Source organism: Malania oleifera, chromosome 8 (genome assembly GCF_029873635.1).
Source record: "Malania oleifera isolate guangnan ecotype guangnan chromosome 8, ASM2987363v1, whole genome shotgun sequence".
Taxonomy (NCBI): domain Eukaryota; kingdom Viridiplantae; phylum Streptophyta; class Magnoliopsida; order Santalales; family Ximeniaceae; genus Malania; species Malania oleifera.
In genome coordinates this window covers 96,496,126-96,519,723 of record NC_080424.1, presented here as the reverse complement: position 1 = coordinate 96,519,723, position 23,598 = coordinate 96,496,126, and the positions used below count along the sequence as shown (strand labels likewise).

Here is a 23,598-nt window from a genome sequence, read left to right as displayed (position 1 = left end):
TAAAATACAATAATTTATTGAGTAAATAAAATGAGTGTGCACGACCACAAGACATCTTACACTAGAATTCTATATTGGCCCAAATTTAACTATATTCTAGATGTTTTAGAAACTAAAAATTAATAATCAGATTCCACAAAATATAATTTTTTATTGTGACCCAGGGCTGCAAATTTCCTACAATCAACCCATGATAACAAACCACTTTCGTCCTTTCTTGTTTTTCTCATAGAAAAGGGGCGAAATTGGCCTGCCATGAGCCTTAACTAACAGCACGTGACTACATGGCATTTGAGCCATGTACTTGTGTCCAACCACGCAGAAAAAGATAGGAATTTTTATAGATCACTGTTTGGAGTGAAAAGGCTATGTATCCTCTATAAATAAATGGTCCCCAGTGATGATGGCCTGGACACACCAAATTGTGTAAACAGGAAACACCAATTTAAAACAGAAATTGCCAATTTCAGAAAATTAGACATACTGTATCAGCTGCAACCAAAATTGTTTGTTTGGCATCCTTCACTTGATTATCAATAGTTTGAAGCTTTGCTGTGATGGCATCAGCCTGAGATGCAACTAACACTCAATCAAAAGAAAAGACTCAATTGTGTTGGTTTAACACTACTCTTAGCAATAAACAACTAATTATGGAGTTGGATGTCAAACCCATAAAACCTAAATGAAATAAAGAAATAAAAAATCATAAAAAGGTATCATATGAACTTCTGATCTCTGTATAAAAAAACTTTACCTTTGCCTCAGCAAGAGCCATTACCAACTCTTCTGGCTTTTCTTTCCGAATGCACTTTTCATCAATGTCTGCAGTCTAAATACAAAATTAGGTCAGTTTTCAAACACTGATAATTGATAATTAGACAAAGCAGGAATCTGAATTTAAAAAAAAAAAAAAAAATTAAATACCATAATTGTGAATTCATATCCCATTTCAGCTAATATTTTCCTACGGGCTATTGAAGATGATCCCAAGATTATCTGCAAAATAAAACACCTGTTAACACAAAATATTATGTCTGATATTTTTTCTTTTGCCTTAGAAATGATACATATTCAAGAATTTTAGCTTCTTCAACCAGTTAATTGCGATAACTTCAGAACTTTAACTAGTGTATATTGCATTGAACCTAACTTGGTATAATTGTTTGAGATTCAACTTTATGTCAAAATATATACTGAATCATTTACACATAAAGAATTGATCGAGGGGTGCATAAATAACAAAACTGTGAGGAAGAACTAATCTTAGTTTCTTATAGAATAAATCACACATTAAAATATCAAACAAGATTCTAATTCTATATTACATTTCAGTAGAAGGATCAAAAATTGACCACTCCTTTCTAAGATGTCCTTTCTAAGATGCCATGACTGGGCTAGCAACATTGGTCAGTAAAATTTCAAGAATATATTCATCAAGGCAATGTTTATAACACCACACATGCCCGCACATGCAGTAGCCAAGGCTTGAAGCGTCCTAAATGATGAACATCAATTCATTCAATAAAGTACTAACACGATATCTGGAAGCACGTAATTTGGAATTATGTGAAATTCAACATAATTCAATACAATTTTTCTTTTGTATTGTATTTGTTCCAAATCCACCTATGGCTCCCTCCCAACACGGCAAACTTGTCCTTCACAAGCAAATCTTAAATGGATGCACGGACAATCGTGGCATCCAAGCATCCCATTAAAACAAAACGAACTATTTCTACACTAAAGGCACGCGAGACATCAACGCAGTCATTTCTAGCCACACATTCACTCAGTCCATTACAGTCTACAATAGCGAATACATTATAAAGAAGACAGCTACTTCTATCAGTAAGCAACCAAAAGACGATTAAAAGAAACAACTGAATCTTGAAATGCGAACACAACGATGATAAAATAAGTCAAGGAAAGTTCTTAAGAAATTGCAAGAAATCAAAAGAAACTCTCAAACTTGATTAAAACATTTTCCCTTTTGTCTAATTTTTCCAAGAACCAAACGGAGGGTTAATCGTTTTTCTTTCTTTTCTGAGATGGAAATGAATCAAAACCCTAATCATGGTTGGAATCAACAGAAGGCGTACCTTGAATGGAGAAGTAGCATCCATAATCGGCGACGAAAAGAGAGATTGATAGAACAGGGACGGACCTTCCACACCGTCTATGGAGTCCGAAGTCCAAACGCTAGTACTTTACACTCCTCCGAGTTCCGTTGAATCACCATTTTTTTTATGTAGACATTATTTATTTTACTCACATTTTGAGTAGATAAGGAATTTTTTTTTTTTTATAGAAATAGCTCCTAGCTATATAAAATTAATAAAATGGAAATAAGAGATTAAATTGGTCTATTATACTTTTTTTTAACCTATAAAGAATTATAAAAAAAATTATATACAAAATGCAATATGAAATTGCATATTAAAAAATATACAATTTAATAAACCCCCCAATTCTTTTCCATCTATACAAAAAAAAAAAGTGCAAAAATTTTATAAAAATTTAATATCATGGTCAACCACTAAGTTACCCAAAGTGGTGTTAGTTAATTAAAAATTTAGCTAAAACTAGTATTGTGATCATATTTGCTTTCCATTTAATAATTATTTGAAGAGTATGTTATATGGTAATGATATGTCCCTTGGTATTAGAAGGCGAGTACTTATATTTAAGTCATTGTCAAAAGTATCACTTTTGGATTTTAATTACTCTAACTCAATGTATTATGATATTAAATACAAGCCTACGAGTCCTTAATAATCCATTGGTTTACGGATGTATATTTTCATATGCTATTGAGTTCCTTTGTAGTATCTCATATAAAATTTCATTAAGTTTATTAATATTCAATAATTATCTCAACAGAATGGATGATCATGTAATATAAAGCAAGATAGTAGAGGTAATCGACTAGGTCTAAGTCATTCATCATGACCATCTTAATTACCTTTCCAAGTTATTCATGAGAGGCATCACAAATAACACTTTTGGATATGAACATGTAAGGCTTTTAGAGACTCTACTTTTGATCAAAGTTTAAAAAATAATTTTTCATCAATAAAACCCTCGGTTATCAGGAGTTTCTAACTTCCTATACATGATTTTTTTCCTAATTATACCCTCAACCCAGAGGTTGCTAATTTTTTTCTTTATTATTTGAAATATACTTTACATATTTTGTTATGATCATAGATAAAATAGTAGAAAATTTGATGGGAGCTATAAATATTAAAGTAATGAGAGTAAAAAAATTATTATTTTTTTTTAAATTTGATATGGAAATAAAATGTAAGGTTGATTTCCATTTGATAAAGATGTCTCTTTTGATTCGAAGGTAGGCAACATGTGTAACGCCCCAACCTATGTCTGCTAGGGAGCACTGCGTCTCTCTTCCTCCACCTAGACCAGACAATAAGGGGCAGGTTTTATTGGACTGATGACTGGCCCCACAGACCAACACGTATCTTTTTCAATATATTTTGTCCTCACTCACACACTTCCTGAGAAAACTTCTCAAAAGTTCACCCACTCCAAGATTATTCCAAGTCAAGCACGTTTAACCGTGGAGTTCTTATGGGAAGGCTTCCAAAAAGAAATGTGCACCTTGTTGATATGGATGGTAACATCTAATCATTTTAAACTTTTCTTCCACGAGGTATCACAACATGAAATGGGCTTGATAAGCGTGAAGAAGGGGGAAAACTTTTCAAAGGAAAATGAACCACACTATAGTATGTAAATAGGGGCAAAAAGAGAGAAAAAAATATTTTCATAGGCAAATCGTACAATGCTAATAGTATATAATTAAGGAAAAAATAAGAAAAAAAAAATTAAAGTCATTGTGTAAATAAGGGCAAAAAGGGAAAAAAAATTTCAACCACATCACATGTAGGAAGCTTTCAACTCCTAAGAGTTGATGGCATAATTGAAAAATAAAATAAAATAAACTTTTGTTTGAATGCAGTTAGAAAGTTGACCTGAGGAGGTATGGGTGTCTATAGATTCAAACTTGAGAGTAGGTTTGTAAGATTTTAAAAACCTTATAGGAGATCCTTGTCTTTTTTTGCAAACCTCAGGGGAGGTGAGTGTCTTATACCCCTCCCCCCCCCCCCCCCCCCCCAACCCCCACAAAAAAAAAAAAACCACTTTGGTTGTCACTCTTTAACTACTATTATAAGCTAAGAATTCCAAGTGAACCATTATTAGAGGATTATTTGAGGAAATGACATAGGAAACCTTCCCCTCCATGTGTATGTGTGTTTATATTTAAGATGTTAGACATATGGCATTTGGTCCTACATTTATTAATATTAGACATGGAAAGAGGGAAACAGACACACAAACATGTGGAGTGGGAGGTTCCCTGTATAATTTCTCCATTTTTAGGAATGAGTTGTAGAAACATTTCATTTATTTCTCTCCTCTTATCTCCTTGACTTTAAATTAAACTAAACTATACAAAAAATTGTATACATTATACCTTATTGAAATATAGCTCTTTTATCACAAAATTGAATGTTGACTTTATGAGTTCGATCTCGTTTTGATAATGATAAATCACTATGTATCTTACCTGTGCACTGAGCATTTGAACACAATTACTCTTAGCACGCACAGATGGTAAGGATACGTTGGAAGCCTTGAAGGACATCAAAGCTTATACACTTGACACTTGAAGAGCAAAATAGAATGAAGACCATATATGTCAATTGTAATTGCATTATATTTTTTTAGGTCTGTAATAATTATATGGTCTATAATAATGCATCGCATGCATGATAGGGATTCATGCTCAAAGGTCATAAATTGACCATAGGATCCACAACCCTTCAATTTAAATGATATAATTTTTTCACACATGGTTGAAAAGGATTAAGGACATAATGAGGTAATAATCTTTATTTTTAAAGAGCCTCTATCGACCGAACCTTGGGTGTTCAAAACACCTCAGTTGACCAACCATTATCTAAGCAATATTATATTGCCTCAGCTGACCGACCAAAAATTTGACACACTGCCCTCAGTCGACTGATCATTAGGGTTTCCTTTTCAGCGTACTCAGCCGACTGGTCAAATGAACTGGTTAAGCCTCAGTCGACTGAACCTACGAAGGTTTCGAAATCGCCTTTGGCTCAGCCGATCGGCCCTTATCTCAGTTGACCGAGCCTCATTTATTTCTGAAAATCATAAAGGGCTCAATCGACCAACTTTATGCTCGGTCAACCGAACCTAATGGGGTTTGCACTGTTTTTTGAATGGTTAGTCGACCGATCCTTCGATTAGTTGACCGACCCTCTCAGGTTGCCAAATTCTTACTACGCTAATCAGGGTTATTTTTTAATTAAACAAATTTTAAAATTCCCACGGTATCCCTAACGGTCATAATTTTTAGGAAACTTATTTATACCCCATCATTTCTCCTGATTAGCAATCTGATTAACTTGATTAGCAAAAATTATCTCTGAAATTATTTGTGCTCTCATTGCTTACATTATTTTTCAAGCATATTATACACTCTCTCTTTGATCCTTTCTTGCTAAAATCTTTTTAAGTAGACAACATCATTTTATACTCCTTATTTGCAAATCAATTGCAACTTGAAGGGAGTTTGATTTTTATTATTCTAGGCTTACTCATATATCATCTTTAGGCTTATACTCTCACATATCCATATACATATGAAAATATTTCTTTAGAGTTAGGTTTGAGACTTTTCTCATATTATTTCTAATTGATAAATATTGTTGGGAAAATCTCCTCTTAAGCTTGTGAGTCTTTTGGCATTTTCATTGCAAGACTCAAGAGCTCTTTTTGTGCTTATTGCTAAAAATATTTTTGTGAGCTATATACAACATCTCCTATACTTTATCTTGAAAATATTTTTGGAGATATTATTGCAAGCATTAGATCTTTGAAGAGTTCTTAATATAATTTTTTTTTTAACTCAAAGATCATTGTCTCTCACATTTTACATAAGAAATATTTCTTTTGAGAGATATACTTTCATAGACTCTATTGAGCATAAATCTTTATCATACAAAAGTGTATTGGTAATATTGTGGTACATATTTGTTTAGTATAGAAGCACTTGCATTGTACACAAAATTTATATTTGTTGATTGTATTCCAAGCGTGGCTTGAAGAGGTGGTGATCTAGCTGTAAGAATCAGTTGTAAGGGTTGGCCTCGGCCCTGTGAATGTGAGTTGGGGTTTCCCTCGTCCAATAAGGAGAGGGTGTTGTAAACGGTGTCACTCCACCTGTTAAGTGAGCATTAATGGAATCCTAGGGCTGATTAACTAGAGGCGGGGATGTAGGCACATTTGTCAAACCTCGATAACATATCGTGTGTCACTATTATTTTATTTCTCTTTACATTCATTTGCTTACTTGCTCTTTGTTATTTACTGGATTCATTGCACTGATATTTTGATACATATTTGTGTTTTCTTGAGAAATACTAGAACTGCTTTATTTGTTTAACTTATCTAATCATCTTTGTATCTGTTGAATAAGAAGTGTCTAGAAAAGACCTTAGGTTGAGTTATATTGATTGTGAATTGAATTAGAACAAAAGTGACCTAAAATTTTTAAATATCCAATTCACCTCCCCTCTTGGGTCCCCTCCTGGGATAACACCTATTACATCAATTGACACCAGAGCCTCGTTGCACTAGACTTAAACGTTTTTGCAAAAGATTGCAATAATTCATGTTAGTGTTACCCCATTTGTGGAGGGACACTCTCCATACGACCTCCTATTTTTTGTGGTGTTAATTACACCTACTGGAAACAAAGAATGCGTATTTTTCTTCAAAATGCTTATTAGAGAGTGTGGAGAGTTGTCTCCAAAGGAGATTATGTTCCTATGAAAACTGTAGAAAGAGTAAATGTACCTAAGGCTGAAGAAGAATATATAGATGATGACATGAAAGCAACTCAAATAAATGCTACCGCCATGAATCTTTTATACTATGCTCTTGATGTTAATGAATTTAACAGGGTCATGACATGCACCTTAGCTAAAGAAATATGGGATAAATTAGAAGTTACATATGAGGGCACTAGAGATGTAAATGATAGTATAATTGACATGTTAACTAGTGAATATAAGGCATTTAGGATGAACTATGATGAATTCATTCAGAGCATGTACACTCGATTCACATACATCACTAATTCATTATATGCACTTGGCAAAACCTACCCCACATACGAAATGATTAGAAAAATTCTCAGGGGACTACCACCAGTCTGGGAGGCAAAGGCTACAGCCATAGCCGAGGGTAGAAATCTAAAGGCAATGACACTCGATGAACTTATAGGATCACGCATCACGTATGAAATGGCCATAAATGAAAGGATGAGTGAGCATAACAAAGCTAGAAAAGTGATTACTTTGAAAGCATCTACTAGTGGTTCTAGTATAGATAGTGACGAGGAGCCGGATGAAGACATGACTTTGCTAACCAAAAAATTCAGTAGGTTTTTAAAAAAGAATGGGTGGTCCTCCATAAAATTCAAAACTCAAAAGTAGAAAAGGGTGAGTCGAGTAGATAAAAGGAAAAGTCAAATCCTCCCATCTGCTACAACTGTAACAAAGTCGGCCACATTAAACCTGACTACCCACTACTAAAAAAGGAATCGAAAAAGAAGAAGAGGGCAATGAAAATTGGCACGTCTTGGGATAAACATAGTACTAGTGGTTCAAACACCGAGTTCAGTGACACTAAAGTTGCAAATCTGTGCTTAATGGCACACAGTGACCATGAGGTTTGCCTGAGATCGTCCTTCTCTGGGGGCAAATGGTACATGGATAGCGGCTACTCACGACACATGACTGGCGATAAGGTCAAGTTCACTTCCATAGCATCCAAAGAAGGTGGATTCATGACCTTCAGAGACAACGCGAAAGGCAAGATCATTGGAGTAGGTAAAGTTGGAAAGGAACCCTCTCTTGTTATAGATAATGTTTTACTTTTTGATGGATTGAGGCATAACTTGTTGAGTATAAGTTAGCTGTGTGATACAGGGTATAGGGTGTCCTTTGAACATGACAAATGCATTGTAGAAAATAAATCTGACAACAAAATTTTGTTTACTGCTGAGCGTCATGAAAATGTTTATACCGCCAGCTTTGATAACTTAACTTCTCAACATGTGACATGTTTCTCTGTTATAAATGAGGCTAGTTGGCTTTGGCATAGAAGACTAGGGTATGCTAGTATGGATTTATTGTCAAAGCTAGTAAAAAAAGAATTAGTTAAAGGCTTACTAAAGACACAATTTGTGAAAGATAAAATTTGTGATGCATGTCAATTAGGTAAGCAAACTAAATCTAGTTTTAAGAAAAAGAAAGTCATCTCCACTACTAGGCCACTTCAAATGCTACATCTAGATTTATTTGGTCCTAATCAAATTCAGAGTTTATGAGGAAAATCATATGCTTTTGTAATTATTGATGACTATTCTAGATTCACATGGGTATTATTCCTAGCACATAAAGATGAAGCATGTGAAAATCTTGCTAGATTAGGTAGAAAAATCCAGAATGATAAAGGATATAAAATCTCACATATCAGAAGTGATAGAGGAAGAGAATTTAAGAATAAAGATATGGAGGAATTTTGTGATCTTCATGGTATATCTCATAATTTCTCTGCACCTAGGACTCCACAACAGAATGGTGTAGTTAAGAGAAATAATAAATCTCTACAAGAAATGGGTAGAACAATGCTCAATGAACATAAATTACCTAAATACATCTGGGCTAAAGTTGCTAGCACTGCATGCTATGTTATGAACAAAATCTTGATCAGACCCACTCTCAACAAAACTCCCTATGAATTGTGGAATGGCCATAGACCTAATATTTCCTACTTTCATGTTTTTGGCTGTAAATGTTTTGTTCTAAGGGATAATGAGAACTTAGGAAATTTTGATTTGAAATCTGATAAGGGTATATTTCTAGGTTATGTATTAGATAATAAAGCCTATAGGGTATATAATAAGAGAATATTGACTGTAAAAGAGTCCATCCATGTAGTGTTTGATGAGTACAATCCCTTCTCCAGGAAGACTGATGATGATGATATTGAAATAACTAAGGGTTTAGAGAAAATTTCCATTGAAAATAACACTGAAAAGAGCATAGAAATTAATGAAACACTTGGTCAAGATAATCAAGAAAAGAATGAAGTACACGAGCTACCTAGAGAGTGGAAATTTGTAAGAAATCATCCCATAGATCAAATCTTAGGCAAACCCTGACGAGGTCTTGCCACCTGTTTATCTCTAAGAAAACTCATTAGCCACTTTGCATTCTTATCTCAGGAGGAACCTAAAAATATAAATGAAGCCATAGAGGATGAATCATGGGGATTGCCCATGCAAGAAGAGCTTAATCAATTTAAGAGGAACAAAATCTGGACCTTGGTTCCTAGACCTGATGATCATACTGGTTATTGGAACCAAATGGGTCTATAGGAACAAAAAGGATGAAAATGGAATAGTAGCTAGAAACAAGGCTAGTGTCACGCCCTGAACCTGCCAAGTGGGGCCTAGGGTGTGATGTGATTCAATCACCTGTGTCTGATACCATAACTTCAATCACACAACGGAAAAATAAATAAGCATCCTTACTAATATACCAGAGCAATATATAAACATCCCAAAACAGTATTTCCAAACATCCAGTATCCATATATATATATATATATATATATATATCTTAGAAAACTAAAAATATAAACCAAAAATACAACCAAAATTTGCACCCTCTCACAAAAATACTATGCCAACAAACCTAACCCCGAGCTCGCTAAGTTCGATCATGCGGAGGTCCTGAAAAAGATGAAATTCATATCAGGTGAGACACACCTCAGTAAGACAGAATAGATTAATACCAGTGTGTGGCTATCATGAGGTTTGTGTACAAAATATAATCATCATTTACAAATTAATCCGCAATTTTGAAATCATTATCTATCCCTACTCACACACATGCAGCGTATTTTATTAACGAGAGTTTCCCAAGGATTGGGGTGATTACCCGCCCATACAAGTAGCACCCCTCTACTCGATACCTTATGGAACCGGGTATGGTTACAACTAATGCTCATCAGGGCACTTACCTTACTCAATAAGCCCTCAGGTAGATAGTTTGTCTTGTATTCCCACACATTCACACAATTATTTATCAGCGAAGGTTCCCAAGGATAGGGAAGATTACCCGCCCATACAAGTAGCTTCCCTCTACCCTAATACGTGATGCAGTTCGATATGGCTACATCTGATACCTATCAAGGCACTCGCCTTTCTCAGCAAGCCCTCGGACGGAGACTTTACCTCGCCCCAAATACATATAATATTACAATATATAATACATTTATTCTTTACTTTGTATCTGTTATTTCTATAAAACCCCAACTCTTCATAATCTCTGTCTTTCATATTAATTGTCATCGGGGCGTTACGTTTTGCCGTCCTCCGAGACCTTTCTCAATAATCATCACCAAGGCATTACGTATCGCTGTCCCTCGGGATCTTTCTCAATAATCATCACTGAGGCATTACGTATCGCCGTCCCTCGAGACCCTTTCTATAATTATTATTTTAACAATACTAGTATTTTCAAAATTTCTAATTTTTCAGACAATCATACTAGAACATCACATAATTTGTATCCACATTCACAGTTCTCATGTTATACGTTGGCTAAATTTACAATTATGCATTTAAAACTCACTTCCAGATGGATAAATATTGTCATGCTTCCCCCCATGATGGGTTGTGTGGCTCGTAAGCTGGACTTAACCCTGATCGGCCCACCAGAGTTAAATCAATAACAACCTCTTCAGTCTATGAGTTAGATTGGTTGTTCCCATATTGGTCTAGACTCCAGGGGTACTCTACCCTTTTTTGCCCAATCAACCATCCCATCTCCACACTCTTTCTAAGACGTGTGGTATACTAGCTCTGTAGAAATCAAGCGCAACAGTATTGTGCCTACTATGGTCCACCGAAGTTCTCAAACCATAACTTGCAATTTAATATTCACATTTACCTCTATTTTAAACAAACACACACAATAAATATTCTCAATGCATTTCAGTATTTCCAACATCTCATAAATATATCATAATTCAACACAGTATATTCACTTTACTCATGTCACACGATTTGAATAATATGCATAATTATATCATCTGAAATAATAAACCAACTCATATTCATCATATGTTTTACTAAAAATACACGTTAAATTATCTCCACAACTTATCCAAAAAGTTCATTATTTTAATCATTCCATTTTCGCAAATAATAACTAATAACACAGCCCTAAGCTCAAAATCACAGTTCAAACGGTTGGCTTTTCAAAACCCACATGATAATCATTTATATATATATATATATATATATATATATATATATAACGGTTGGCTTTTCAAAACCCACATGATAATCATATATATATATATATATATATATATATATATATATGTGTGTGTGTGTGTGTGTGTGTGTGTGTGTGTGTATACATATAATTTCCATTTTAACTGGTTGAATCACAAAATTACTGGCTTAATCTATTTCCCTTACCTGGTTCCCAGAAATTACGCTAGTAAGGACCCCAAAACGATGTTTGCGGCGCTCACCCGAACCATGATTCAATAACCTTAATTTAATCAAATCAATCCCAAAGAAAATACTATTTTAACATTTCCTAGGTCCATAAATTTCAAATAAATAATTTAACTCCCAAGAATAACCAAATCGCTTAATTCCCTAAATTTTACCCTAGCCTTGGAGTGGTGCCTAGAAAGTCCAATTTAAAAATCTACTCGACTAGACTTGTAAAGAAACACTCCTAGAACCACATGGTGGTTTTAGATCGTCAGTTAGGCTAAAGATTTAAGAGAAATTGAGGAGAAAGAGTGAGTTTATCTTACCGCAGGAGTGGTGCCAACAATGCTCTTACGAAAAATCCACTCCAGTTAAATTGACAATGGCGTAGAATGAAATCCAGCGGTATTTTTTGTTTTTCGATCGGTTGAGTATTTGTCGAGAAAATGAGGAGAGAGAGAAGTGGCGGCTGGAGAGAGAAAGCGTGGAGAGATGAGAGAGACTACTGGAGTCGTAGCTTTTCTGAAATCCAATTTCAATTTGAATTCTTCAAGAAGCTTTACTAACTTATATATATAATAATATTACATATATATATAACTTATATTATATTAATCATATATATATATATATATTTTATTTCAATTAGTTTTTTTTCATACTATTTCTTTTATTTGTTTATTTAATAAATTAAGTTAATAATATTTAATTAATAAATTGATTAATAATAAATTTTTTTCTAGGTTACTACAGTTAGACTAGTAGCCCTAGGATATAACTAAAAGGAAGGTATAGACTTTGAGGAAACATATGCTCCTGTGGTTAGGATGGAAGTCATTCGTATGTTATTAGCGTATGCTGCTTTTAAAAACTTCAAATTATATCAAATGGATGTCAAAAGCGCATCTTTAAATGGCTACATTAATGAAGAAGTGTTTGTGGAACAACCTCCAAGATTCGAAAACCATAAATCTCCCAATCATGTCTATCGTTTGGCCAAAGCCCTATATGGATTGAAGCAAGCTCCTAGAGCTTGGTATGAGAGGTTTTGTGGTTTTCTATTAGAAAATGGATTTGCTAGAGGGAAGATAGACACAACACTATTTATAAAAGCTAAAAATGACAATATGCTCCTAGTACATATCTATGTAGATGACATCATTTTTGGAGCTACAAATGATGAGTTGTGTAATGAGTTTGCCAAATGCATGCAAAAATGAATTTGAAATGGGCATGATGGGTGAGCTTAATTTCTTTCTAGGTCTTCAAATAAAATAGACCAGATATGGAACATTTATATGCCAATCAAAATACATTAGAGACTTGTTCAAGAAATTTAACATGGAAGACGGTAAAATTTTAGGAACACCAATGAGCTCTTCCACAAAACTAGATAAAGACGAGCAAGGAATACCACTAGATGTCAAGATCTATCGTAGAACTATTGAGCTTGGATTATGGTATCCTAAGTACACCTCTTTTGAGATTGTCAGTTATTATGATGCTGACTTTGCCGGTAGTAAGGTAGATAGAAAAAGTACAAGCGGAACTTGTCCTTACTTAGGACAATCTCTGGTTTCTTGGTTCTCAAAGAAACAGAATCTTGTTGCTCTATCCATAGCTGAGGTAAATACATCGCGGTTGGGAGTTGTACTCAAACGCTTTATATGAAGCGACAACTCTTGGACTATGGATTGCACTATGATTTGGTTAAACCTCAGTCGACCAAGTCTACGAAGGTTTGGAAATCGCCTTTGGCTCAGCTGACTGGCCCTTATCTCAGTCAACCAAGCCTCGTTTCTTTCTAAAAATCATAGAGGGCTTAGCCGACTGACCTTATGCTCGGTTAAGCGAACCTAACGAGTTCGTGCTATTTTTTGAATGGTCAGTCGATCGACCCTCTCGGGTTTCCGAATTCTTACTGCGCTAATCAGAGTTATTTTTTAATTAAACAAATTTTAAAATTCCCACGGTATCCCTAACGGTCATAATTTTTAGGAAACTTATTTATACCCAATCATTTCTCCTTATTAGCAATCTGATTAACTTGATTAGCAAAAATTATCTCTGAAATTATTTGTGCTCTCATTGCTTACATTATTTTTCAAGCATATTAAACACTCTCTCTTTGATCCTTTCTTGCTAAAACCTTTTTAAATAGAGAGCATCAGTTTATACTCCTCATTTGCAAATCAATTGCAACTTGAAGGGAGTTTGATTTTCATTATTGTGGGCTTACTTATATATCATCTTTAGGCTTATACTCTCACATGGATATATACATTTGAAAATCTTTCTTGAGAGTTAGCTTTGAGACTTTTCTCATATTATTTCTAATTGATAAATATTGTTGGGAAAATCTCCTCTTAAGCTTGTGAGACTTTTGGCATTTTCATTGCAAGATTCAAGAGCTTTTTTTGTGTTTTTTGCTAAAAATATTTTTGTGAGCTATATACAACATCTCCTATACTTTATCTTGAAAATATTTTTGGAGATATTATTGCAAGCATTAGATCTTTGAAGAGTTCTTAATATAAATTTTTTTTTTTTAACTCAAAGATCATTGTCTCTCACATTTTACATAAGAAATATTTCTTTTGAGAGATATACTTACATAAACTCTATTGAGCATAAATCTTTATCATACAAGAGTGCATTGGTGATATTGTGGTACATATTTTCTAAATATAGAAACATTTGTATTGTACACAAAATTTATATTCGTTGATTATATTCCTGGCGTGGCTTGAGGAGGTGGTGATCTAGCATGTAAGGATTAGTCGTAAAGATTGGGCTCAGCCCTGTGAATGTGAGCCGAGGTTTCCCTCGCCCAGTAAGGAGAGGGTGTTGTAAACGGTATCACTCCACCCATTAAGCAAGCGTTAGTGAAATCCTCGGGTTGGTTAGTTAGAGGCGGGGACATAGGCACAGTTGCCAAACCTCGATAACATATCGTGTGTCACTGTTCTTTTATTTCTCTTTATATTCCTGTGCTTACTTGCTCTTTGGTATTCACTGGATGCCTTGCACTAATATTTTGATACGTATTTGTGTTTGCTTAAGAAATACTGGAATTGCTTCACCTGTCTAGCTTATCTAATCATCCTTGTATCTGTTGAATTGGAAGTGTCTAGAAAAGACCTTAGGTTGAGTTATATTGATTGTGGATTGAATTAGAATAGAAGTGACCTAAAATTTTTTAATATCCAATTCACCTCCCCTCTTGGGATAACACCAATTACATCATTGAATATTCAAGGGAGGCAACCATTGAAGAATGAATTAATATGCTCATATGTTTTTATGGAATAAAGATTAAAATAATAGTTATAAAACATTGTTTTAAGAGATTCCAAACTCAATCTCTTCAATCATTTAACCCACTTCACTCCCAATTTCTAATATTGATGGACCTCCTCTAATGGAGAATTTCATTTGAAATCTCTATAGACCATAAATTCTAGATGAATGAATTCAGATGGAGCAAGTAGCTATATTCTTTTGGATACAATCTAGTATTAGAAGATTCTCTTTTCTGTGTTTTGATGTGACAAAACACATTATTGTTTCTAACCTCTTAACTTTTTTTTTTGGTGAAATTCCCTCACTATTTCTAAAGTCAAAATGAAAATTACCAAACAAAGAGGTGAGATATGCAAATTCAATGGAAGAGCACAGTAGTTTGATTGATATTTTTTTAGATATCAGACAAAAGCCTTAGGCTAGGCCAAATATGTCACTGCCCTGGTGTACATAACTACCTAAATCAAATAAACCTTCGGTTGTGTGAGAGGATAGGCAAAGAACCCTAAACACTCCACCAAAACCAATATGTAATCTAACCTATGAAGTTGTTTCAATAATAGGCCATGCTTAAGGATCCACCAAAGTTTTCTGTAGGTTTAATTGAGTTAAATCCCCCATAAATACCTAGGGCTTTGAAATGCTCTCTCCAAACATGTAACGACCCAAAAATTACACCATTTTTTTTTACTTATTTATTCTGATACCCTTGTAATACCTGCTATAACATCTCAAGACCCAGATGGGCACTTAAGTATCCCTATACATAAATTGACACACCTTTGCAGCGGAAAACATAAAGTCATACATCCATATTTACAATACCAGAATTCAATGTTCCCAAACCATACATACATATTTACACATCACACTAGTATCATCTACTCAAAAATATAATCCCCTGAATACACTTACCCTTTAAATAGAGCAGTACAAAAGATCTCTTTATCTACGAGTCTGATCTGCTCACCTAATTAGTTCACCTGAAAAATGTTAAACCACTAGGATGAGACACCGCTCAATAAGAGGAAATATGCTATTATTAGTGTGTGGCGACTGAGTTTCATAAATATTGTAGTGACAATATCTGAAACTGTAAAAGCTGGTAAATCAATATACAATATATCTTGCATTTATCATAGTTTAAAGTATAATCGTAATATCTGAGTTTTCTACTTTTTCATACTTCTAGTATCATACTATATCTGCTGATATTCTGTAAATCTGTATACATATACATAACTGTGATGTTTACCCTGAAAAACTGTACGTCATGATTTAACCCCCCATGATAGGGTTGTGCGGCCCATAAGCGGGACTTAATCCTAGTTGGCCTACCAGGTAAGTCAATTGTACTCTACCAATCCTTAGTCTGGCCAAACTGCAACCTCTCCTAGGCCCAGAACTTTTAACTACCTCGTCAAACCGGTCACCTTAACCCAGTCTTCTGGGAAGTCTGTAATCCCTCCAGGCACAGTTGAAGGAAATCATCCACACACTATCTAAGATGTGTGGTTGCACTCTGATCTATACTAGCTATGGTATCATGCTCTGCTAACTAAACATAACTTGATTCATCAGGGCCTGATATTGTATATAATATTTCTATAGATATCCTACTGTTTTCATCATGATTCCAAAATAACCATAACACTATAAATCTGATATGAAAATACTATAATATCTGACTATAATAACTGTAATATCTAACTGTAATTAGTGTAATATCTGTAATATCTGAATGTTATGGTTTGGGAAAGCATGACATTCTGTAATTACTGTAAAATACTTGTCTGTATAATATTTGTAAAATATATATCTGTAAAATATATATGTCCATATATACACTGTAAATCATGATATTCTGAAAACCTATATAAATTATGTACTAAACAAATATCTACTTAGGCCACACAATTAATAAAACTCATGTTCTGAAATCTGTAAAACTGTATAATTTATACCTTGTACCTTAATAAACAAATACTATAATTTACTAATAATATTTCTGAATTTACTAGTATAGCATATTTCCCTTACCTAATTGGTTGGGAGGCTCGCTTCCAACTTAATCCTCATGCTCACAGCGAACTATCCCCAAAATCCTGAAATAATACATATATATATATATATATATATATATACATATTTCCAATAAATCAATTATATTTCTCTGAACCTACATATTTGTAATTTTCTGAATTATAATTTACCTGAGCTCCTATAAATATTCACTGGGGTCCCCAACCCATGTCTGCAAGGTCCGAAAAACACCCTAGTCCTGAAAATATAATTTCCTAATTTATTTCACAAAACTCCAGTATATTCTCATATTACTCAAAATTTAAATTCAAATAAGCCTAATAAAACTGAAAATACCCAAATAATCTACTTACCCTGATTTTGGGATGATGCCCAAGCTGTCCAAACCAACAATTTACTCCAGCAGACTTGTAGAGAACTCCCCAGGATCAACGTCGACTTTGGATCGTTGAAACAGGAAGAGACGGAGCGAGAAATGTAGAGAGAAGTGAGAGAAAGTGAGCAGGAGAGAGTGAGGAATGAGGAAAAATAATTTTCTCTTGCCGAATTCTGATTTTCTGCTACTTATAGACCTTTTGCCATGTGGTCTCGTCGACGAGCCATGTCGTCTTGTTGATGAGTCCAAGAAGGAAGTTCGTCGACGAGCACCTAACCCTCGTTGACGAGTTTTAGGCCTCGAAAATGGCCCCTTGGTAAACTCTCATCGATGAGACACGCGTCCACATCGACGAGCCCAAGAAGACTTTTCATTGACAAACGCGGACTATCGTGTCCCCCTTTAAAATTTTTTTTCCCTCTCTGTTCTTTATTATTTAATTCCCATAATTATCAGGGTTACTACAAAACATGTTTCACCAAGCCTATGCTTTCCACCTACCTACATCATACTTTAGCAGATAGTTAATATGTAGAAATGGTAACACATTCACCAAAATGACCATTTCATTGGGTATTCCTTGTTTCACAAAATTCCAACAAAGAAAATATCTAAAGATCTAGAAAAAAAATATATGAAAAATTTAACAATCTTAAGAAGACATATCTTATAAATCATAGAGAGAGTTTGGACCACCATGCTCAGCTTCTAGCCAATCATCACACCATAAAATGATGGAGTTTCATCAACAAAGGAGGCACCTACCACCATCTTTTGCCACTTCCTCAGCCTTTTCTTCATCTCAAGGAGGCATTAAGGGTAAAGAATACTCATCACCATACACAAACTATACAAACCTAATCTAGGTGCTATGAAAAAACTTGAGGTTCTATAGATGAGGAAATTTAATTTCTCAACAATATTAATCGTGTGCAAGACCAACAAGTGATTTTCTTTGATTTTTGAATTGCCACGTTGGTCTTTATTGACCGTTGGGACTACATTAGAAGGAGCAACACAACTACCAATTTGAGGGTCCTAACCCATAAAAGGGTTTATTTATGCATGTCCCTCACATTCCTCAATAATTACAAATTTCTTTTTCATAACTTTTACCTTTTGAATAATCTTGTGATTTGCCTATTCCTTCTCTAGCTTGATTAAAACACGGTGAATATATGGTTATAATAAGCAAATAATTATTATAGATTTGTTGCTCTCCACCCACTATAATTATTGCCATTAAAGATTTCTCTTTCCATATCTTCACCTTCTAGTAGCAAGTTAAATTGCAACCCATTCACCCCTAGACTTATTAATGCTCTTGATTTGATTTGATTGTCCTTTTTATTCATATGAATCTCCACCATTCCTTATTTCTTAGTGTAATACTAATGCCTCGTCAGTTGTTGGATTGGCATCTAAGGTCCATGTGTGTCTTTTATATTTAGTCAAATAGTTGCTGACAAACATAAAGTAGCACCGTGATCACTATATTGTTACATTGTTTCATATTTACCCTCCTAATTGATCCTAAAATCATTTATATCATGGTCATACCTTCTACATTGGGAGCGACCAATATGAATACCTTCACACTTAATCCTATTTTTTATTTTTTCTTCCTCAAGTGGTACCTTGATAACAAGGGTCATGTAAACTTTAGTTTCACATTTAACCTCACAAATATGCCTCTTTTTCAAAGCTACAATGTCGTCAATGTGCCTCATTGTCTATTCTATTGCCAAGCTTCTGTAGGAAATCATCATTGTATATGCAATGGACTACCATAGTAGATACACTAAAATAATAATTCTATTAGTACTAACTTGGGATCAAAGTTAATTAGGATGTCATTTCTTATTGCAAGGTAATGATCAAATACCATCCATGGCCCTCCAAGAACTACATGGTTAAAATAATTTATATTCATAAACCTTGCAAATAAAAATCATTTCCCAGATCAATTAGGGATAATTCAACTTTCAACTCACAATATTGTAAGAACTTGTGTAGTTGTTTAAAACAAATTGCTAATGCATTTTGCCAATAACTTGAAAGCATCACACCATAGATAACACCGCTTGTATGACAAGATAGCTAAAGAACCCTAAACATTCCACCAAACTAAATATGTAATCTAACCTATGAAGTTGTTGCAATGATAGGCCATGCTTAAGGATGCACCAAAGTTTTCAACGAGGTTAATTGAGTTAAATTCCCCACAAATACCTAGGGCTTTGACCTAGCCTATGCTTTCCACCTACCTGCATCATACTTGATTAGATAATTAATACGTAGAAACGGTAATGCATTCACCAAACTGACCATTTTCAATTAGTATTCCTTGCTTCACAACAATTCCAACAAATAACATATTTAAGAAACTAAAAAAAGCATATGAAAAATTAACATTCTTAAGAAGACATATATTCCAAATCATAGAGAGAGTGTCATGTACTGGACCACCATGCTCAACTTCTAACTAATTACCACACCATAAAAGGATGGAGTTTCATCAATAAAAGAGGCACTAGCCACCATCTTTTGCCACTCCCTCAGTCTTATCTTTATCCCGATAAGGCTTTAACGGTAAATAGTATTCATCACCATCCACAAACTATACAAATCTCAACTAAGTGCTATAAAAAACTTGACGTTCTATGGATGAGGAAATTTAATTTCTCAACAACATTAATCCCGTGCAAGACCAAAAAGTGATTTTGTTTGATTTTTGAATAGCCATGTTGGTCGTTATTGACAGTTGGGACTACATTAGAAGGAGTAGCACAATTATCAGTTCGAGAGTCCTAACCCATAAGAGGGTTTATCTATGAGTGTCCCTTATGGTCCTTGATACTTACAATTTTCTTTTTCATAACTTTTACCTTTTGGAATAATCTTGTGATTTGCTTTTTCCTTCTCTAGTTTGATTTAAACATGGCGAATATATGGTTGTAATATGCACACAATTATTATAAATTTGTTGATCTCCAACCACCCTACAATTATTGTCATCAAAGATTTCTCTTTCCATATCTTCACCTTCTACTAGCAAGTTAAATTGCAACTCATTCACCCCTGGACTTATTAATGCTATTGATTTGATTTTGTTGTCCTTGTTATTCATATGAATCTCCACCATTCCTTATTTCCTAGTGTAGTAATAATGCCTTGTCAGTTGTTGGACTGGCATCTAGGGTCCATGTGTAGTGTCTTTCATCTTTGGTCAAATAGTTGTTGACGAGCATAAAGTAACACCGTTATCTATATATTGTTCCATTGTCTCATATTCCTTCTCCTAATTGACCCCGCAACCACTCCTGTCATGACCATACCTTCTATATTGGACGCAAACAAGATGAATACCTTTGCACTTGATCCATTTTTTTTATTCCTAAGGTGGTATTTTGATAACAATGGTCATGTAAACTTTACTTTCACATTTAACCTCACAAATCCGCCTTTTTTTTTTAAAGCCACAATGTCAATGTGCCTTATTGTTCATTCTATTGCACCATTGTATATGCAATGGACAACTATAGTAGACACACCGAAATAATAATTCTATTAGTACTAACTTGGGTTCAAAGTTAATTCGGATGTCATTTCTTTAATTATTGTAAGGTAATGATCAAAAACCTGTTGGGTGGTCTTGGGCCTTCTCAACTCCAAAAACTAGCTCATAGGTTGAGGCTTTCCCTCACACTTAATAATTGACCACCAAGTCCCTTCCCCAACCGATGTGGGACAACCCCAACAATCTCTCCCTCACACATCGGACTTGAAACTCCTTACGAATTGGGATCGGGCTCCAAACTCCTCACGAATTGGGCTCACCAAATCGGTAGCACCACATGCCCGACATCTCAGGGAGAAATCATGGACTCTGATACCAGTGTTGGGTGGTCTTAGACCTTCTTAACCCCAAAAACTAGCTCATAAGTTGAGGTTTTCCCTCACACTTAATAACTGACCACCAAACCCCTCCCCCAACTGATGTGGGACAACCCCAACAAAACCATCCATGGCCCTCCAAGAACTACACGGTTATAATAATTTATATTCATAAACTTTGCAACATAAAAATTATTCCATATATCAATTAGGGATAATCCACCTTTCAACTCAAAATATTGTTAGAATTTTCACACTTGTTTTAAAAAAATACTAATGCTTTTTGCCAACAACTTGAAAGCATCACGCCGTAGATGACGCCACATGTATGTTCTAGCTCCTGAGAATACATCTTTGAATGGTGCTTTTGAGCGCCTTGATCACATATAAGGGAATTTTGATTAAATACCATTATATTCATACGAATTCATATTTTTTTTAAAGGAAATAGGAAAAACTTGCAAAATGCCACTTTTGAGTTCCAAGTTGTTTAACATCCATGAACATCAATAATTTAAGAACAAGGTACACTAAATTGATATTCTAGTAAAATAATAGAAATACACATATCCATTACAATGAGAGCGTGCGAGGAATTGAAAGTAAGAGATGTTCCTCGGTGCTAAGAGCGAGCCAGATAGGAGAGAGGAAATATCTATCATTAGAGGGGAGACAAAAAAAGTGGGGGGATTAATCCGTCTCGATTACTTCTTGCAATTTTGACCAATTACTACATCTATTCTCGACTAAAATTCTCTTTAGAATTTTGTAATTGTTGCAGATTCTGCCTTCTTTATTATAGTTTAAGATACTTCAACCTGCATGTGTAGAGAAACAAAGAACATCCATCTATTAGCAAACAAGAACCCACTCACACAATGGTGCCCTTTTGAAGTTATGTCATGATATTGGCATGACAAACACGCTTGTAGCCAAATGTGGAGAGGGTGTGCAAAAGGTACAACTTGTTTTAAACACAAATAAAGAATGTGTGGTCCTCTTCTAGCAACCAATAGGCAAAACTAAAATAATAATAATGGTATAAGAAGAAGTAGAAAACAGAACAAGCCAATTGTGAAACTTGTAACTTCCTTCCAAAAATATTATAGAACTTTAAAATAATTTGTATTTGCAATATGAACCTTATATTTTAGATTTAAAAAATTTTGTAAACTTAGAAAAATTTATAAGTTTTGTTCATCAATTTCAATGAAAAAAAATGCTTTCAAGAAAGGAGGAAATGTGTCTTCTAAATTACAAACCTGTTTAGACAAAAATTAAGATTAAAAATTGTAATTTTTGTAGACAATAATCCACTAATTAATCCGAAAATAAGAGCCCCAAAAAGGTATAAATATGAGAGGGCAATTAATTGTGCATAATTACTTAATTAGTATCGGCAGTGACTGGTGGTTCACACATACCTCTGTTCTTCGTGAGCGGCCGTACACTTGTTGTTGTTGTACCCGTTAGAGGCGGCGACGCCGTAATCGGGGAGGGGCACCTGGCCGGACTCGATGAGGCAGACGTCCTCCACCAGCCTCTCGTAGTGCCTCTTCACTTCCTCCACCGTCTTGTTCCCGCCGACCGCCCTCGCCACTTTCGCCCACCGGTCGGCGCTGTTCTCGTCGTACGTCGCCAGCGCATTCTCGAACAGCTTGTTCTGCTTCGCCGTCCAATTCCCCCCGGAATTTGACGACGACGAGGAGGATGCCATTCTCGTAACTTCTAATTAACCCACAGATCGATCGACGGAAAACTTAAATTACTTATTAAAGAACAATAAATTTGAAGAATGAATGTGGTACGTTCAAAGGGGGAGGAGGCTGATACCTATATATATACCGGAGAATTTGTAGTTTAAAAAAAAATTGAAGGGGTAGTTTCGGTAGCTGCTGAGCTAGCTAGCTGTTGCTGTCCTTGCAACTCAGAAAATTAAAGTTCGAAAATTTTAAAAAGCTATATATAAATTTTTTGCTTGGACTGCAAGGAAATTCCATGGGTTTAATTTTTTTTTTTTAAAGTTTTAATGGATGGGCTTGAATCCCTAAAAAGATACATGCAGATCCACGTAGGCGAGCGGTCATTTCTCTATCCAATACAGAACAAAGAAGAAGAATATGTGAATTAATAATTAACCTTTTGTATTTTGGATTAAAAAATTAAATTTTTGAATGCAATGTTGTAGTCAAAATATTTTACAAAAATTAATAATAATTTTTAAAAATTTTCAATTAATTTTCTAAAATTTAACTTGATTAGATAGAATAATCTAATAATTTTACATGCTAGGGCAAACTTATGTTATACTTGTAATGTATTTTGAATTTTTTAATTTAGT

The 23,598-nt window shown here is 34.5% G+C and overlaps 2 protein-coding genes across 8 annotated transcripts in view; both read right to left on the bottom strand.

The window, feature by feature from the left end:
• The window catches only part of LOC131163025 (uncharacterized), a 40,902-nt gene extending 38,641 nt beyond the window's left edge, over nt 1–2,261 (bottom strand). For 2 of the 7 annotated variants that reach the window (XR_009138903.1, XM_058119721.1), the window contains exons 1-4: nt 2,100–2,212; nt 925–996; nt 755–829; nt 485–568 (exon numbers count right to left, since the gene is read on the bottom strand). Coding sequence is in view for 4 of the 7 variants with exons in the window: in XM_058119721.1 (XP_057975704.1) it covers nt 485–568; nt 755–829; nt 925–996; nt 2,100–2,123 (255 nt within the window). In the remaining 3 variants the exon portion in view is untranslated. Of the gene's footprint in view, nt 1–484; nt 569–754; nt 830–924; nt 997–2,099 lie in introns of all 7 variants that reach the window. The other 5 variants (XR_009138904.1, XM_058119720.1, XM_058119722.1 and 2 more) reach the window with 5 other exon arrangements.
• Nucleotides 2,262–21,770: 19,509 nt separating this feature from the next.
• Nucleotides 21,771–23,091, bottom strand: LOC131163024 (protein RADIALIS-like 3). The gene is made up of 2 exons (XM_058119719.1): nt 22,682–23,091; nt 21,771–22,075 (listed from the first exon to the last, which is right to left on the bottom strand). Exons 1-2 carry the CDS (start codon nt 22,972–22,974, stop codon nt 22,054–22,056), a joined length of 315 nt encoding a protein of 104 aa, XP_057975702.1. The 5' UTR covers nt 22,975–23,091; the 3' UTR covers nt 21,771–22,053.
• Between the last annotated feature and the right edge of the window lie 507 nt (nt 23,092–23,598).

Excerpts from the sequence above, each read along its gene's own strand:
- LOC131163024 (XM_058119719.1), bottom strand. The coding sequence starts at position 22,974 with ATGGCATCCTCCTCGTCGTCGTCAAATTCCGGGGGGAATTGGACGGCG. Across the intron at positions 22,076-22,681 it reads GCCGCTCACGAAGAACAGAG|GTTGAAGTATCTTAAACTAT; the intron begins GTATGTGTGAAC and ends CTACACATGCAG.